This window comes from Myotis lucifugus, unplaced genomic scaffold (genome assembly GCF_000147115.1).
Source record: "Myotis lucifugus unplaced genomic scaffold, Myoluc2.0 scaffold_12, whole genome shotgun sequence".
NCBI classification, from domain to species: Eukaryota; Metazoa; Chordata; class Mammalia; order Chiroptera; family Vespertilionidae; genus Myotis; species Myotis lucifugus.
This window is the reverse complement of record NW_005871060.1, coordinates 7052112-7070995: the sequence shown is the minus strand read 5'-3', so window position 1 is coordinate 7070995 and position 18884 is coordinate 7052112. Positions and strand designations below refer to the sequence as shown.

Here is an 18884-nt window from a genome sequence, read left to right as displayed (position 1 = left end):
TTCATACCCTCACCCCCCTGTGTCTGTGTCCATTGGTTATGCTTATATGCATGCATACAAGTCCTTTGGTTGATCTCTCCCCCTTACCCCCATCCTCCCCTACCTTCCCTCTGAGGTTTGAGCATCTGATCAATGCTTCTCTATGACCAACATTATAGACTCACCACTTGTAAGCAAATCTTTTATTCTGAGCTCATAATTAGAGAATTATTGTAGTCAACTGTCCTAGCCACCAGTGTGCTAAGTGGTAGAGCATCATGGTCTGATCCCCAGTCAGGGCATCTGTGTGAGGCAATGGATCTCTCTCTCTCTCTCTCCCCCCCCCCTTTACCCCCCCTCTCTCCCTCTCTCCCTTCCTTTCTCTCTAAGATCAATGAAAAAGCATATCCTTGGGTGAGGATTTAAAAAAAGGAAAAAAGAAGAATTATTGCTGTTAGCCTCAATAGTTTTATTTATTTTTTAAATTGCAGGTTCGATCTGCATGTGTCTGACTGCAGATCAAACCTGCAACCTGGGTATATGTCCTGACCGGGAATCAAACCCCACAACCTCCTGGTGTATGGGGCAATACTCCAACCAACTGAGCCACACTGGCCAGGACTAACCTAAATAATTTTAAAGAAGTATATATAAGATGTAGCAAATGAATTCTTGATACTACCTAAGTACTTATTTCCAATGTATTCTTATGTCAATTTGTAGTTGATATTTTCGAGGCTTTTAGCTTGATTAATAGGAGAACTAATAGAAACTCAGTATCCATTGATTAGAGGTCATCATCACCAAAATCAATAATTAAACTTAATAACATCATCCCCTCATAATTTTTTGCTAACTCTTCAAATTTATTGTTAACTCTCTGTGCTGGCACTCTATAACATAAAGGGTGGAGAGTGAGAGATTTAAAATCAATAAGATATAATTCTGGTATTTATTTTTTTTAATCCTCATCCAAGGATACTTTTTCCATTGATTTTTTTAAAGAGAAAGTGGAGGAGAGGGTAGGGGGGAGAGAGAGAAACATCAATGGTTTCTCCTATCGATTGGTTGCCTCCTGCACACACTCTGACCATAACAAGGCATTTGTATGTACACAGTGGTTGATACTAAAGGACCACATAAGCTTGATCCTTGAAGGGCTGTAAACAAAAGCAGCACAGCGACAAGAATGAATGCTGTCAAGGCTACTCTCCCCCTTGAAAAAAAGAAACACACACAAACATAGAACCTTCAAACACACAAATCCCATAAACTCAAGTGGTGTTTATTTCCAATTATGCTTTAAAGGTGACTTTCTGTTTTCCTTTGAGAAAGATCTATTTGTTTGGTTTCATAAAAGCATTGTCTTATTGATGTGTGAAGAACTGTTCTCCCCAAACTCTCACTCCTGAGAAACATGAGATTCTCTAGAAAGTTATCATCACTAATGTTCACAAATTCATCAAAATTGGACCTTGAAGCATTCTCATTTGAAAATTACTGTGAATGACTATGTTTCCAACAGGGAAAAACAATACTGTGAAAATTAGAAGCAAAATTGTTAGTTCATTTCCTCTGTCTCCTCCTCCTTCTGGTCCCCTTTCCCTCCATCACCTCTCTCTTGCTGCAGAATGCCTTTGCCCGCTGTGTCCTTCAGAGAGAATCCCAGGTGACAACAGAACAGTGAGCCTGACTGAGAGGAGAATGTCACTTTGTGGTACACACGCTAGTGGTTTAACTGAGAGGGACACAGAACTACTATTTCACTGAGGGTGACAAGCCCCAAAGTGCAGTTACCTGGGGGTGGGGGTGGGGGAGAGGTCTGAGTGAAAGGCAGGTGCTCAGAAAATGGCATTGCAGGGGTGGGGCAAGTGGCTTAAGCCGTTTTCCTAACTCTCAAAGGGCAAGAAGAATTTCTCAGGTAACCGTCCAGCAGTTACAGACTCAGGCCAGAACGACAGAGTAACTCAAGGCATGACTGGTGAAATGTTTTTCTTTCCCATTTTGCCCCTCTAAGGTGCATCCTGCGTAGCAGACAGGCATCTGTGGACCTGACCAGGCAAACCAGGGGGATGAAAAAAGGAACTGTTTTCCACATCCAACATGTCCTGTGCCAAATCATCACAAAGCAAACTGAGCAGTGCCAAGGGAAGAATTTACAGAGCAGTTCAAAGGTTCCTGGTGATTCCACCGTATTTCATAGAATGATTTACATTTCTCTTTTTGGTCATGGTAAGGTCTATTGGCACAAACAGCACAGCCACAAAGTATTCTTTTGCTTTTAATAACTCATCTTATATATATACTTATATATTTTTATATATCTGCTTATCTTCATTTCCTCAGCAAAAAGAGGGAAATAAAAATATTGATCTATAAAATAAGCTGATGATAACACAATGCCAAAAATAGCTTATGTTAAGTGCAAGGGGTGAAGCTTGAAAGCAAGCTAAATTGCAACAACATATTGAATTAACATTTTAAATACAAGACTTGCAATAAAATAATTCTTGAGATATGCTTCTCATTTTTAGTTTACTTTTCAAAAAACTACTCTATATACACATATCCAGTTGTAACACTTGACAGTAGCATATGGGGCGTGATATAACTTTGGTACACGTTGCAGATATGGATGGGTAATGTCTGTAAATGATATTCCTTCACCAGTTAGGGCACTGTACAGCCAGGTGACCTGTCACCTGATCCCACGTAATCCTCCCACAGGAACCCCAAAGTCCTTCCCAGATCCACCAGAGACAGCGGGGGACAGCCGGCTCACTGGATCCATATCGTGTTTCCTCGCTCGGGTCTCCTGGGTTCCACCGTCAGCTCCCCAAATGTGGAGAAAAACTGCTCCATTTCTTTCTGAAGCATGTCATTTCTTTTCTCAGCGTCTTCTTTCGCTCGCTCTGCGTTCCGCATTTTGATTTCTATCATTGTGAACTTTTTCCTCTCCTGATCCAGTTCATCATGGAGGTTCATCATTTCTGTTTCCAACGTCAAGTTTCGCTGCTCTAAGCTACAAGGGGTTGGGGAGAAAATAAAAGATAAAGTGATTTTATTCACGTGCAATAGGACAGGGATACAAATATTATCTAAACTCTGTCTCTGCAAAGCTTAGGAAATTGGGGTGAGCCTTTTTAAATCAGTGAGGTAAGGTCCAGTGATTTTAAAGGTTTTGTTGTTGTTGTTTTAGTATTTGCTAAGATGATTTGCTATCATGTTAACAAGATACCCCAAGACCTCTCTCAGAAGCACTTAGTTGTCATTTGAAAGTGAATGTATAAATGTCAGCACAGAGGAGTCAGAAAACCAATGTCACACAGCACAGAACGGCAGAAGCAGAAGGCAGCCCAAACCACAAGGCTTCCTGGATCCTTATTGCAAACTGGGCTTTACCGAGAGAAAGGGGGAAAGCCCAGTAAAGATGGAAGAAAAGGGGAGCAATCCTATTGGGTTTCTAGGAGAGGAAAAATGATAGTAAAAATATCATTGTTAGATAAAGTCCACTGCTAAGAATGAACTTCCTGAGACATAGGAATCTTATACAAGTGGTACCAAAGCTAACGTACATGCAGAAGAGTGGAGATGACAGGTGGTGAATAAGCAATCCACCTGACATTTTGTGACAATGGAGTCCACCCAAGTAATCTGCTATCCCCAATCTCACTGCTTTCCAAGTTAATATATCTGAGGATCTCTAAATTTATATCTCTATAGATTGATAGCTGTATCCTTTTGGATAATTGTATGATTTTAGATAACTTTCTTGAAAACAGTTTTCTCCATAATCACTAAGTTCCAAAACATAATTTGTTGTTGTTCAAAGAGGAGTATTAAGCACTTGTTTATTATATGATGGATCTTAATAATAGTTTACTTTTTCGTGTCTCCTCTTCTGAGCTAATATCCCTGGGATGTTTAAAGTTACCATAACACTAAAATTTGAATTTCAGAAACCTGATTATCTTAATAATAATTTTCAAACTTTAAATCTCAATTGTTTTTGTTTTATAATGTCTCATGTGTTGATATTTCATCCAGATAATAATAATAACACTTAAAAATAAACCTGTTCTACCCTAACCGGTTTGGCTCAGTGGATAGAGCGTCGGCCTGTGGACTCAAGGGTCCCGGGTTCGATTCCGGTCAAGGGCATGTACCTTGGTTGCGGGCACATCCCCAGTGGGGAGTGTGCAGGAGGCAGCTGATCGATGTTTCTTTCTCATCGATGTTTCTAACTCTCTATCCCTCTCCCTTCCTCTCTGTAAAAAATCAATAAAATATATTAAAAAAATAAATAAACCTGTTCTTTTGAAAGTATGAGAATTCTTCATATTCTCTAATCAGTTAGAAGGCTGTTTTGATCATATGATCACATTTTTTATATGACAACCTGGCAGTGTGCTGGTTGCAACCCAGAATTAGTCTACAATACATTCTCTTTGATTTTTAAATCTATTTATTTTAGAAGTAAAAATGCTAAAAATAAACTGAAGCATAAATACCAATGAAGACAATCCTTTAAACAAAACTGATACATTATACGTATCAGGCACTAGTATGAAACTTCCAGGACTCTAACAGCCTGAGTGGAATACAGAAGGGAACCCCTCCCACTGCAGACACAGAGTGATGCTGGAAAAATACATAAAAACTTTAAAAATACATAACAAGGTTAAAAGAAATAAAAAAAAGCCTGTTCAAGTATCATAACCGAGAAAGATACTCCAATTTAGAATAGTAAGTGGAAGCACACAAAGGGTATTGATCCTGGATAGAGGTCTGAGGCGGGAGCTAGTTTTTATTTTTCACATGGGGGAGAAGAGGTCTCTGGTATGAGAGGAAGAAAACTGAGAGTGATTCAGCTGAGAGCTTATAGCATTAATTATCTTTATACAAAAGGGACCACAAACACTCTATTCATGGGATGAGTGAAGTGTCAGAATTAAATCAGCAAAAGAAAAAAATCAGTGTTAAGGTATACATTTTTGGATATGTCTCCTTGGGCAAAGGCAACAAAAGCAAAATGTAACTACATTAAACTTAAAAGGTCCTAGCTGGCTTGGCTCAGTGGATAGAGCATCAGCCTGCGGACTGAAGGGTCCCAGGTTCGATTCCGGCCAAGGGCACATGCCTGGGTTGTGGGCTTGATCCCCAGTAGGGGGTGTGCAGGAGGCAACCGATCAATGATTCTCTCTCATCATTGGTGTTTCTATCTCTCTCTCCCTCTCCCTTCCTCTCTGAAATCAATAAATAAATATATATTTTTAAAAAAACTTAAAAGGTTTTGCAAAGTGAAGAAAGCCATTAATAAGAAAGACAACCCACTAAATGGGAGAAATATTTGCAAATGATACATCTGGCAAGTGGTGAGTATCTAAAATATACCAAAAACTCATATAATTCAACATCAGAAAAGCAAATAATCCTATTAAAAATGGGCAGAGAACCTAAATAAACATTTCTCCAAAGAAGACATATAGGTGGCCAACAGATACCTGAAAAGATGCTCAACATCACTGATCATCAGGGAAATGCAAATCAAAAGCACAATGAGGTATCACCTCACACCTACAAAAGGCTACCATCAAAAAGACAACAAATAACAAGTGTTGGCAAGATGTAGAGGAGGGAACTCTCATGCATTGTTGGTGGGATTATAAATTAGGTACAGCCACTATGGGAAAGAGTATGGAAATTCCTCAAAAAATTAAAAACAAAATTACTGTATGATACAGCATTCAATTTCTGAGTATTTATCTGAAGAAAAAAACCCAATAATTTAAATGATATATACACCCTATTTATCTGAAGAAGAAAACCCAATAATTTAAATGATATATACACCCTATGTTCACTGCAGAATTAATAAAGAAGTGGTACATATATACAATGAAATATGACTCGGCCATAAAAAAAGATTGAAGTGGTACATATATATAATGGAATATGACTCAGCCATAAAAAAAGATTGAAATCTTGCCATCTGCAACAACATGGATGGACCTAGAGAATGTCATGTTAAATGAAATAAGCCAGAGAAAGACATGCCATATGATTCTAATTATGGAATCTAAAAAACAAGTCCAGTCGGTGTGGCACAGTGGTTGAGCATCAACCTATGAACCAGGAGTCACAGTTTGATTCCCAGTCAGGGCACATGCCTGGGTTATGGGCTCAATCTCCAGTAGGGGGTGCAGGAGACAGCTGATCAATGATTATCTCATTGATGTTTCTATCTCTCTCTCCCTTGCCCTTCCTCTTTAAAATCAATAAAAATATTTTAACAATACAATTAAAAAAAACAAAATGAAACAGAAGCAACTCATAGGTACAGAAAACAAACTGATGGTTTTCTGAGGAGTGGAGGGTGGGAAGTGGGAGAAAAAGAGGAAGAGGATTTAAAAGTACAAACTTCCAGTTATAAAATAAGTTACAGGGATGGAAAGTAAAGCAAAGGAAATATAGTTAATCTACATATATAAAAGGCTAAGTGACCATCCGACCATCTGGTACCTATGACGTGCACTGAACACCAGGGGGCAGACGCTCAATGCAGAAGCTGCTGAGCTGCAGTGACTTGGCAGCAGTGGTTCTTGGGTGACGCACCCCTGAACCAGAGAGGAGGGAGCCCGATTCCTTGCTGGGCTGTGTGTTTCCACCTTTGGCCATGGGTTATGTTCCTGGGGCATTGTCGGCCCCAAATCTGGTTTACTGCCGAACTGGGGTGACCGCAGCTGCCCTTCGAGCCTCAGCCCTGGGAAGGGACTGTGGTAGGTTGACTCCAGGGCGTGTCCGGTTGTCTGGCCCAGTCCCGCCCTACCGGCCACCTTCTAATTAATTTCCTTTCAATGTGCATGAATCTGTGCACTGGGCCACTAATAATATTAAAATAACTATATATTGTGACAGATGGTTATTAGACTTATTGTGGTGATCAATTAGTAAGGTATATAAATGTTGGATCACTGTGCTGTACACCTGAAGCTAATATAATATTGTATATCTACTATAATAAAAAATAGATCTTAAAAAAGAAAAAAAATCAGTAAACAGGAAAACAGGTCTGGGAAAATTGTCCAGAATGCCTCACAGAGAAAGATAGAAATTTAATGTGAGAAAGAGAAGTTAACAGAGATGGAGCATGGATTAAGAAGGCCCAACATACTTGAATAAGGGTTGTAGAAACAGAAAGTTGAGAAAATGGGGAAGATAAAATAAAAAGATGATAGATAAAAATATTCCAGAATTGAAAAATATATGTCCTCAGATCAAATAAAATTTGAAAGTTAATGGTAAAAATAGAAGAAAGTTACTAATCAAAATAAAAAATGGTATAGCAATGCTAATATCAGAAAAAATAGACTTGTAGGAAAAATACATTATTACAACTAAAGATGACCATTACTCAATGATATCAATTCATCAGAAATATATAAACAATTCTGATCTTTTATTCACCTAGCAGTGTAGCCTCAAATAAGTTAATATAAAATATAACAGACATTTTTAAGGAGACATTGGTAAATCCATAAAGCTTAGGAGAGTTTAAGTTACCTTTGTTAGAAGTTATAGATCTATCTGATAAAAATGAGGAAAAATGTAAAATATTTAAGCAGCTTGATTAACAGACTTGCTCTATGGTCATATATAAAATCCCAAACCAATCATAAAAGAATCATTTTTACAAGACCAAATAATTGATATCATAAAAATAAATTTCTCTGACTATAATACAATAAAGGAAATGGGGGGTGGGGGTGGAGAATACTAAACGCACATGTTTAAAAACTAAAAAAACATATCCATAATTGATAAAGTACTATCCAGCTATCTTATCTATCATTTGTTGAGCTATTCAGGTATGTAGGTATGTATGTACATACGTATGAATCATCTATCTAACCTCAATATTTGTGGGTGGAGCTAAAAAAATTTGAAAGTGAAATGTGTAAGTCTAAGCAGGAATTTCTGTGGCTTGGGCATGTGGCAGCTCCTCTGCCCTACCTCTCTGTGAGCCGCTCCCTTGCCTGTCAGGTGGTAGGAATGCTACAGTGAGAGGGCCCAGTGAGATGGCACTCTATTGAAAAGTTCTATTATTTTATCAAAGTCTCTGAAATGCACCATAGACTCAGAACATGAATGTATCACCTATGTCGTCAAAAAGGAATATGTTCATCTGCAGCCATTCACAATGATAACGTATTTCCAGGGTGGAGATAACAGTTGAAACTTGCATTAGGATGAATGCAAGCTTCAGCTGGTATCTCCTTTTCCAGGGCTAAGTGCTCATTTATCACCACGCACCGGCAGCAGCTCAGAGTTCTGGGAGCCAGTGCTTCTAAACATCACATTTAGAAAGAGGAGTAACCTGAAAGATGTTTCTGCCTTTTTCTTCTTATTTAAACTTCCCGTCACTCGGCATTATGGAGAAAAATTCAAATCAACTTTCCATTCAGCGAAGTTTACAAAAACAACTTTCGAAAGTAATTTTTCAACCTAACATATAAATAGCATTTTATTCTATATCTACTACACTGTGGGTACTCTTGAAAATAAGTACCTTTTGGCCTGCTGATTGATAAATGGATGGGAAATGGTAAAATAAAGTCAAGTTTATATAAATAAAAGAAACCATGTGGGGTGTGGAGACATGGAAGCAGTTGAAGCAGGACAAAGACTGAGGTGCACAAATGATAAGGGTCTTAGAACCCCCACATGGGGAGAGGTCCACCCAACACACAGCCTGAGCCTGGGAGTGGGACCACTAGAGGGGCTCCCTCACACTGAACCGAGCCTCAGGCCTTCTCCTGACTTGGGAGCTCAGTGTTCTTTGCCCTATACAATGCTGAAAGGAGAACATAAAAACAATCAGTTGTGCCTGGCCGGTGTGGCTCAGTTGGTTGAGCATGGTCCCAAGCACCAGGAGGTCACCGGTTCAATTCCCTATCAGGGCACATGCCCGAGTTGTGGGTTGGATCCCCAGTAGATGGCATGCAGGAGGATGTTTCTCTCTCATTGATGTTTCTCTCCCTCTCCCTCTCCTTTCCTCTCTCTAAAATAAAAACAAAAACAACAACCAAAAAACCACACATGCAAACAAACAAAAAACAGTTTTGCCATTTCTGTGACCTCAGTGACATGTGAATGTGGTGACTTTCAGGACAAGATTATATTTGTGAGCCCTGGGCTCCATTCTCCATGGCCTGTCTGACAGTCAGGGCCCTGTGAACTCAGGACCCTCAGACAATGCCCCTTTATCTTGCCTGGGTTGTTTTCCTAGAGAAGTTGCTAAGCAAACTTCTTCCTGCCTTGGCTATCTGATGAGAAGATGTGAAAGGATATAAATTAGGGTTTAGCATAGCTGTTTCCTTATAAATCATAGCTTTTGCTTCCCATTTAGGCTATAATTTTCCTTGTTCATATGAATATACTTCATGTCAACACCTTTCTCAAAAACCTTCATGGATTCTAATCTCAGAGTAAAAGCTAAAGACTTAATCTGAGCCCCAAGATCCTTTAACCTGTTCCCTGTTCCCTTGCTGAGCTCCTTGCCCAGCCCATCTCACAGCATTTCCACCTGCTCCTCTCCCAGGTGTCTGCACAGCTTCCCCTTTAACCTGCCATAGGCCCTGCACTTAAAACTGCACTTCACCAACACTCTTCCCCCTCTTCCCAGTTTTACTTAGCATAGGACCTATTTTACTTATTTATCTGTCTTCTCTCGTACAACGGAGGCATGTTCCATGAGGACTGAGTTTAAATACTAGTATGTTTTATTGACTGCTAAATTCCCAGGGCCTGAACCTGAGCTTGGCAGATAGCAGACACTCTCTGAGCATTCAACAATCAAAAGAATAAAAAAAGGTCTGATTATTTTTACAACTTTACCCTCATTCCATCCTTTTCCTGTCAGTGAAAACAGGCTCGTTACCCTCCATTCATTCCCCTCTCAGCTCCTCTCTAACCAGCCTCTAGCACAAATCCTCACAGCATTATTGGGTACCTCTGCTGTGCAGGAACAAGGCTCAATGGTTTCTTGCATGCTTTCGAGGGAAACACTACTATTTAAATTTTTCATATGAAGAAACCCAGGCTCACAAGAGGTCAAGTTAACTCCCTCAAAGCCCCCACTTTACAAATGGTGAAGCCAGGACTTGAATAGGGGGCTCTGGCTCTGGAATGAGCATATTTAACCCCCTGTGTGAGTGTGACCAGGAGGAGGCTCTCTGGCAATTATGAGCTCCAGATTCTCCTCACCTCTTTATCTTGGACTCGTACTCTATCTTCTGCTTGGTCATTTCCTGCTTCAGGCTGGACACTAAACTGTGCAGTGCACTGTGGTTGCTGCTGGTGTTGCCCACAAACGTCTCACTGTTGTCGCTGCTGCTGGTGGCACGACTGCTTCGACCTCCCACACTCCTCCGGTCACTTTTGTTTTCATAGTCCCCAGGGTGGGAAAGATCGTCCTGCGGGGGCCCATCCAGAACAGGGTCCTCAAAGTTCCCACCATAAAAGTCTTGTTCTGGACAGGTGGTGGTGGAGGAGCGGCAGGAGTTGGAGTTCTCAGGGAGGGAGATTTCACAGGAGGAAGTGGACCAGGTGGCACTGTCAACGCTCTGTTTGTCATCGAAGTTCATCATGGAGAACTGCTGATGGACGTTGTCATAGGTGGAGAGCCTGTGGTGCTGGCCCGACTCTCCTGTTTGCTCTTTCTGCTTGTTATCTCTCAGGGTCACGTAGCCATTGGGCAGCCAGGACATGCCGCGGCTGTTCATGGGGTTCCCGAGCGAGTCGGTGTTTAAAACGCCCATGCGCACTGTTCCGTTCTGTACACTGTGGGTGCCCATTTTGGTGCCAGAGCTCTTCAGTGATGAGGTCCTTCTGGCCTGTAAGCTCCCGTTGGGGGTGGTTTGGGTTTTCTCAAGACCTTCTGCATTGCTGCTGCTGAAGGACCCGTTGGTGACAATCCCGCTGCCCTTATTGAAGGCGGGGTTCTTTTTGACCAGAAGAGGGGGGCTCCTAGAGACATCCGGCTTGTGAACACTGTTCCTTGGGCTGTTGGTTTTGCTGCCTGACAGAGCTGTGGGGGAGCCATTATCTACGCTGCTTCTCTGGGGAGAGTCGGACTTCTCCCAAGAGCACTGCCGAACAGGACTGTCCTTGGTATTGTTGTTCTCTTTGTTCTGTAGCTGGCCCACGCAGGCTTTCTTCTGAACTTCATTGTTGTTGTTGCTCATTCCGTCTTGGGGCTTGCTTTGCAGTTCTGCATCTTTGGGGAAAAGGCGATCGTGTTTGCTAATCATCACTGACATCAATTGCTGGACCACCACAGTGCCTAGAATTGCATAGAAAACAAAGTCACATGCGTGAAATAGTTTTGATTTATTTCCCATTTTGAAAGTGATCCTTAAAGGACCACATTCAGGTGAACATTCAACATTATTATCAGCAGTGCTGAACTATATTCTTAATGATGATAATGGCAAACAGAAACTAAAATTTCTTGAGCATACACCGTGAACTCTACCAAGCACTTAAACTTTTGTTACAGCAAGTAAAATAACTCAAAAAATGAATAGAAAAATTGATCTATTATCAAAAGCAGTAATTTATTTAAAAATTAATGGGTTTATCAGTTAATGGTATACTAGCATTGGCTGAAATCCAAATACATTTTTACATATTTCTCACTGATTTACAATCTGGACTCCAATCCCTTAAAACTGGCTGTCACCATAAACCAGGCTTCTAAACTAGTTTCCTTACTTGGGGGCCATAATTTCCCTAAGAATCTTCTTAAGTATTAATGTTATTCATGTACCCACAATAAAGCAGGTTAGGCTAATGCAAACATCAGTCATCTTTGCTTTGGCTTGAACTGTATTAATTTGATGTGTTAACTCGGTTTATATCATGTTGATGAAAGTTTGTAAGAATAATGTCTGATAAGTACATATAGGGAATGAATTTATTTATTTATTTTTAAAAATATATTTTATTGATTTTTTACAGAGAGGAAGGAAGAGGGATAGAGAATTAGAAACATCAATGAGAGAGAAACATCGAATAGCTGCTTCCTGCACACCCCCCACTGGGGATGTGCCCACAACGAAGGTACATGCCCTTGACCAGAATCGAACTGGGACCCTTCAGTCCACAGGCCGACACTCCATCCACTGAGCCAAAGTAGCTAGGGCAGGGAATGAATTTAAATTTTAGTTAGTAAATGTGGTTTCTACATAAAATAAAACATGAGATCTGGTGAGGAAAATGATGAGAAGGGCTTTAGATAATACAGATTTCCACAGAAACAGCTGCTAATTAAGTGGCTGTGAGACTGTACAAATCTGACCTGGGAGGAGGCCACTCTTTAGCTTAAAGCAGCACCTAGGCAAGAGTTGACTCTGAACATAATTCAAATCAAATTTTGCTTAGGAAAAATGTGTTATATCTCTTTCTATTCTGCACATTTCTTCTGTGATGATTCAAAACTTATATTTAAAACAAGAATCTGCCATGTGTCAGATCTAGTCCTGGACCAATGTTGCTCAAACACTAATATTTATGCAAATTATTTGGAGATTCTGTCAAAGTGTAGGTATTAGGTGGGGCATATAATTTTACACTCCGAACCAGCTCCGAGAGGATGCAGCAATAACAGCACAGGAGCAAGGGCCTCACCTGGAAGCTTCAAAGTTTCAGGACACACTGAGGGCTTTCTGAAGCACAATTTGCATTTTGACAATAGCCCCAGGGTGATTTCTGTTAGAGTTTGAGAAATATTGTGCTACATGGAAATGTTTCACTTACAGAGTCTAAATTAAGTTTCTCAAAAGACGGTGAGATAGGACTTAACATTTTTCACATGACAAAACTGGAGCTCAGAGAGGTTAAGCTTTTGCTCAGGGCCATATGGATAGTAAGTGACCTAGATGAACTTTGATGCTTCGTCTTCTTACTCCAGATAGTTCTTGTTCTACTATATTTCAGCTGTTGCATTTAAACTGCAGTAATGATAAGTAAACTTGATATTTTTCTAAATAAACGAAATATAAGACAATTATTAAAGCACCATCAATTGTTACAGAGTCGTGGAAGAAAAAAGCCATCTTTCTTCTTAGTCATATCTGAATTTGTCATCCTACTCCCATGCATGCAGCAGTGACTCTGATGAAAAGACGTTGGGAGCGCTAAAATGGCTGTCAACACCGTCACTGTCAGGTACTGTGTTTGAAGACATGTCTACTTAGTTCTAGTTTACTATTTGCTCTTAAGACAGGCACACTTTACAATGTTAGCAGGCTCTGGTCTATAGACTCTGCCTGGTGCTTTGGGAAATTTTAGCTTTTTCCTGTCACTGGAATATTAATATTTCAGGCATCCCTGCTTCCCGTCGAAGCTGTGAACTCCGTGGGGCATTTCATTGTAAAGTGACATCCCCAAGGTCTCCAAGGTGAGTCTGTGGACAGCAATGCCAAAGTGTACCTGCCACAATTGTAGAGTGAGTGTCAGCGTCCTGGAGATTTAGAAAGCCCTTCTATTTGGGGAGGCTCTGTTTTTATCTTGTCTCCGGGATAATAAACGGTAATAGTTTCTTGTAAAGGGACTCCCCACTCCCATATTTTACAGCTATTTAGGACAGACCAGCTTGGTGGTTATGATGAAGTGTACCACTTCCTTTTCTTTATATTTCCTCCTTTCTGTCATTCTCTTCCTTAGAATGCTAATGAGAAACATGAAACCCAAATGAGGTCAGGGTGCTTATAATCACCATTCTGAAGAGTCCAACAGACTCAGGAGCCTCACTGTGTTGCACGATCCAGCCATTCCCTGCTCATATCATTTTATACAGGTTGAACTGAAATACTATTTTAGGAATTTTTCCTTCATAAGCATTGGATTCAATTTTATTTTAAAGTTGCCTTGAAACTTTAAAATACACTTATGTACACATATATAGCATATATTTAGTATATAGTATGTATTTAGTATATATAATGTATATTATATATACATATCTTTGGCATTATTCTATGAAATATAGTTTCAATTTATTTAGTTTTGCAAAGAACACCCCCATACATGTCATTTTGCATGTGTGCAGGTATCTGTAAAATACATAGTGATTTTTGACAAATGCCAGTCCAAGAACCACCACATTATCATAATATAGAAAATTCCCTTGTGCCCCTTTGTAGCCAATGTCTTATTCCCAACTTCCATTTATGGCAACCACTGATTTGCTTTTTGTCACTAAGTTTTTCTATTTCTAGAATTTCATGTAAATGAGATTATACAGTGTGAGGTCTTTCGTGTGCAGGCATTATTCACTTAGCATAATAATTCTGAAATTGGTCCACGTTGTTGCATGTATTGGTATTTCATTCTTTTTATTGCTGAGTGGTATTCGACTCCATGGTTGTAGCTCGGAATTAAGACTTTTCATGACCAGAGCAAATTAAAGCAACAGGTAAGATTACTTTGCTGCTCCATTTTCCCCCTACTCTTTTAAAAAAAACCTATTTGTCCACTTGTGCACATATTATTACTGTATTTAGAGAAAATTACTCTTCTCATTGGGCATCAGGTTTCTTAGGGGCAAAAAGAGGCCCAGGACTCCTGTTGAAATGGGGTTCTTTGGTGCCCTAGGAGACTCAGAGCTCATGGTTCTGCTTCTCTCTGGAGCAGCTTTGCTCTCCTTTGTTGTCAATACTGGCAGAGGAGGGGGAGGGTGGACCATGCAATTTTTATAGGACGTCTTCTAAAACAGCAACAATAAGAGTTTAAGCAAAAAGACAAACAAGTTCACTGACTTCTGGGAAGATGGTGGCAGCATAGTATTGAATCTCCCCAAATCTCCACATAAAAACAGAGCAACTAGTTAGCAAATCCCAACTCGTGGACCACATTCACAATAAAACTTGGTGGCAAGATATCCTCCCAAACCCCATAAAAGAAATTGCTGCAGACAAATCCCTGTTGTCACAAGACATGCATGGTGTTGGCATCTGTGTGAGAGGAAGCAGGAGGAAGGAATAATGGGCCAGAGAACAGAAAAGCCCTGAAGTATAGGTATTTGCTGCAAAATGCAAAGGGCTAATTTAAGAAGAGCAGGTAAGACTGGGAGGGAGTGTGCCTAATCCCATAGAGACAATCTCTCGGCAAGCCTGGGGAAGCGAGAGCCATCTAGCACCTGTGAACTCTCGCCACTGGCCAGCCAGAGCTCCTTCCAAACTCCACGTGGGGGGAAACTCTTGCGACTGGAATCAAAATCAAGCAGGGAGGACTAGGACAATAAAGATAGAAGAAAGGGAAGGCTAAGTAAAACCAAGGTTTGTAACTAAGCCAGTACATCTTAGAAAGCAAGCTGCCATATTGTAATACTCTGTGAAAAACAGAAGATTTGGCTCTGAAATCAGAGAACCTAACCTGCACGCTGACCAGATCATCTACACATGCCTGGCTTATGACAACATACATTTGAAAAATTCGCCGACTTATGCAGATCCTCCAGATGTTGGTACCTTTAATTTTAGAGTATCAAAGACATTTAATTGTGTCACTATCAATGCAATCTCACCAGAAGAATAGCTAAATATTAAGAAGCTGTCAAGCTTAAGGTGTTAGATAAAAGTTTTTTACTTCTTTAAATTTCATCAATGACAACATATTCTGTCAGAGATTTTCTTAAAATAAAAAGATTAACTTAGTTCATTTTTGAGAACCTGTCTGCCAAAAGCTCAAGTCTGCATGATTATAGTTTGTCCATTGTTCTCTCAAGTAAACATGAAGTACCGTGGAAAAACAATTAGTGTAGCTCTCAACTCAAGTAATCACACAAAGGCATTTCCTTGAACCGATTATTGTATTACCTTAAAAACAGTATGTGGAAGAAGTGCTTTACACATAGAGCTCATCTCTCCACCAGATTGTTCTCAAGGGGGTATTGAGTACAGTTAATATGTTCTACTGTCCAAGAAGAACATTCTTAAGTAAAATTTGTATTTTTTCCTGTTGCCAGTGCATGGCAGTGAGAAATGTAATGTAATGATGCTAGTGGAGTTTGGTACCACTACCTTGATTCACACTAAGGTAGTTATTTTTTTTCATCATTGCTTTTGCACCATCAACGCAAATGTCAACATAGTGAAAGGACAAAAAACACCTTGGTATAACATCTTAGTATTTTTATGAAGATATGAACTTGGAGACCTCTGGAAGGTATCTTAGGGACCCCCAGGTATTCTTGGATCACATTTTGAGAACTGCAAGGTTAGAGAGACAATAATGTAAAGACCATTAAATGCATAGTTACCTATAGAACTAAGACTGGATAAGAACTAAAAGAGAGTATAGTATCTAATGTGTATATGTAGATATAGCATAAATATCTACATATATAAAAGCCCAATATGCAAATTGCCCCCTCAGGAGTTCGACCAGGAGACCGGGAGTTCGATCACTCGCTATGATGTGTGCTGACCAGCAGGGGGTGACATGGAACAAAGAAAGGCCCCGGTGGCAGCCGGGGAAGGAAGGCCCTGGCCAGCAGCCAGAAGGCCCTGATTGGCCCTGATCGCCGGCCAGGCCTAGGGACCCTACCTGTGCACTAATTTTGTGCACTGGGCCTCTAGTAAAAAAATAAAAGGAGAATTAGAAGATCATATATAAAATTTTTAAATGTTTGCAATAATCATACTGGTGTTAATAGTATTACTATTGTTATTCTGAGATTATTATGTATTTGATAAGAGGTGGAGCAAATGATTATTTATCAGATATTTGAACTTTGTAATTTCCAATGTCTTTCAGAACCAAGATTCATATTTGGAAGAAAATGAAACTATAGCAGAAAAAAGAATAAATTAAAATGCTATAGATATGATTTTGAAATGGAAGTATAGTGTGAACTTGGGAGGCAGTTTGTCTTTAACATGTGTGTATGTATGTATATTGTATGTGTACTAAGTATGTCTGTAAGTAGCATTTATATCTACTTGATCTGTCCACTGAAAGGTCTAGAAATGACCAAACCAGTAGCAATGAGCATCACCTGTATTTTGGTCTTGAAGTATCATTTCCCACTAAAAAAATTTTATTGAAAATTGGACTCTTGAAGTATCATTTCCCACTAAAAAAATTTTATTGAAAATTGGACTCTTTGGAAATTGGTTGATTCAGGTTTGGGGCAGGAAACATATGAGTCTGGGAAATCTGAAATACTAAAAAGAAAGGAAGCTACGAAAAACTATTCAGGTCATATCAAAAGGACTGGAAGACTAGTTGAAGGGGTTTCCACTGGCCAAAGATGGAAAACAGTAATTACAAAGAACAATAATTACAATGTATTGACTCATGAAATAGATTTAAATACAGGAGTTCATAATTATATTTTACAAATAGTGTTAATAATAACATTTATAATAGGAAGAAGAATAAGAAGGATGAGGAGGAGAACTCACTGTTAGAGAATGTTAAAGAAGCCACAGCTTGATGGACCTGGAGAGTTTTATGCTAAGTGAAATAAGCCAGTAGAGAAAGACAAACACCATGTGACTTCACTTACATGAGGAATCTAATGAACGAAATAATTCAACAATCAAAATAGAAACAGAAGCATAGATACATAGAACAGACTGACAGCTGTCAGAGAGGCTGGAGCAGGGGGCCTGGTGAAAAAAAGGTAAAGGGATTAAGCAAAAAAAAATTATATATATACATAGACACAGGCAACAGTATGGCGATTACCAGAGGGAAAGGGGGTGGGGAGTAGAAGAGGGCAAAGCAGGATAAATGGGGATGGAAAGAGACTTTACTTTGGACAATGGGCACATGATGCAGTGTGCAGATGATGTTTTGTTGACTTGCACACTTGAAACCTATATGGTTTTTGTTAATAAATTCAGTTAAAAAACAATCTATTTCCTTATTTAAAGCCTAATAAAGGGAAAGACCAAGCAGCATTTATCCTGTCTTTTATTTATAAAAGCTACCACTGGGTTACTAAGTAGTAGATGAGAAGAGATTTTATTTATTTATTATTTATTTATAATAAAAGTATCCCAATTATTAAGTTAAAACATTATGATGCTACAACATGGATGAACATGGAAGACATGGTGACTAAATAAGCCAGTCACCAAAAGACAAATACTCTATGAACCCACTTACATGAGGTATCTACAGTAATAAAATTCATAGAAACCGAAAGTAAAATGGGGTTGCCAGGAATTGAGGCATTATATTTAATGGATACAGAGTTTCAATTTTGCAAGATGAAAAGAGTTGCAGAGGTGGATGGTAGTAACCGTTGCATGACAATATACATGTGCACAATACTACTGAATTGTACACCTAAAAATGGTGGCAAATTTTATGTTATGGATATTTTATCACAATTTGTAAAATTGGAAAACAATTATAGAATTATGATATCACCGTTTCAACATCCAGTGAATTAATAGTTTTAAGAATTGCACTAAGATCACACAAAATAAAGATAACCAGATGTTATATAACAAAATCTATAGCCTTGCTAATACTATCAGACATGGCTTTGATCCAGGTTTTAATTTATAGAAAATAGAGGGCAGAGGACTATGCTAAACTGCATTATGAATATGCAATCAACAAAGTTCAGACTATGGGAAACTATACAGTTCAGATAACCTAATTTTTCAACAAATTATAGGGATGCTGTATATTATAAGAGACTTAAATATATATATCAAGTAAAAGAATAGTAAAGGGTATGCCGGGCCAGCGTGGCTCAGTGGTTGAGCGTTGACCTATGCACCAGGAGTTGTGGTTCAATTCCTGGCATGCAGGAGGCAGCCAATCAATGCTTCTCTCTCATTGTTGATGTTTCTATCACTCTCTCCCTCTTCCTCCTCTCT

At 39.4% G+C, this 18884-nt stretch overlaps 1 protein-coding gene across 9 annotated transcripts in view; it reads right to left on the bottom strand.

Annotated features, from left to right (window-relative positions):
• Window positions 1-1243: 1243 nt before the first annotated feature.
• ARHGAP24 (Rho GTPase activating protein 24) overlaps window positions 1244-18884 on the bottom strand; it is a 504222-nt gene continuing 486581 nt past the window's right edge. For all 9 annotated transcript variants that reach the window (XM_014452034.2, XM_014452035.2, XM_023750393.1 and 6 more), the window contains 2 exons: window positions 10246-11323; window positions 1244-3001 (listed from right to left, as the gene is read on the bottom strand). In XM_014452034.2, coding sequence (XP_014307520.1) covers window positions 2758-3001; window positions 10246-11323 — 1322 coding nt within the window. In that variant the 3' untranslated portion in view covers window positions 1244-2757. The remainder of the gene's footprint in view (window positions 3002-10245; window positions 11324-18884) is intronic.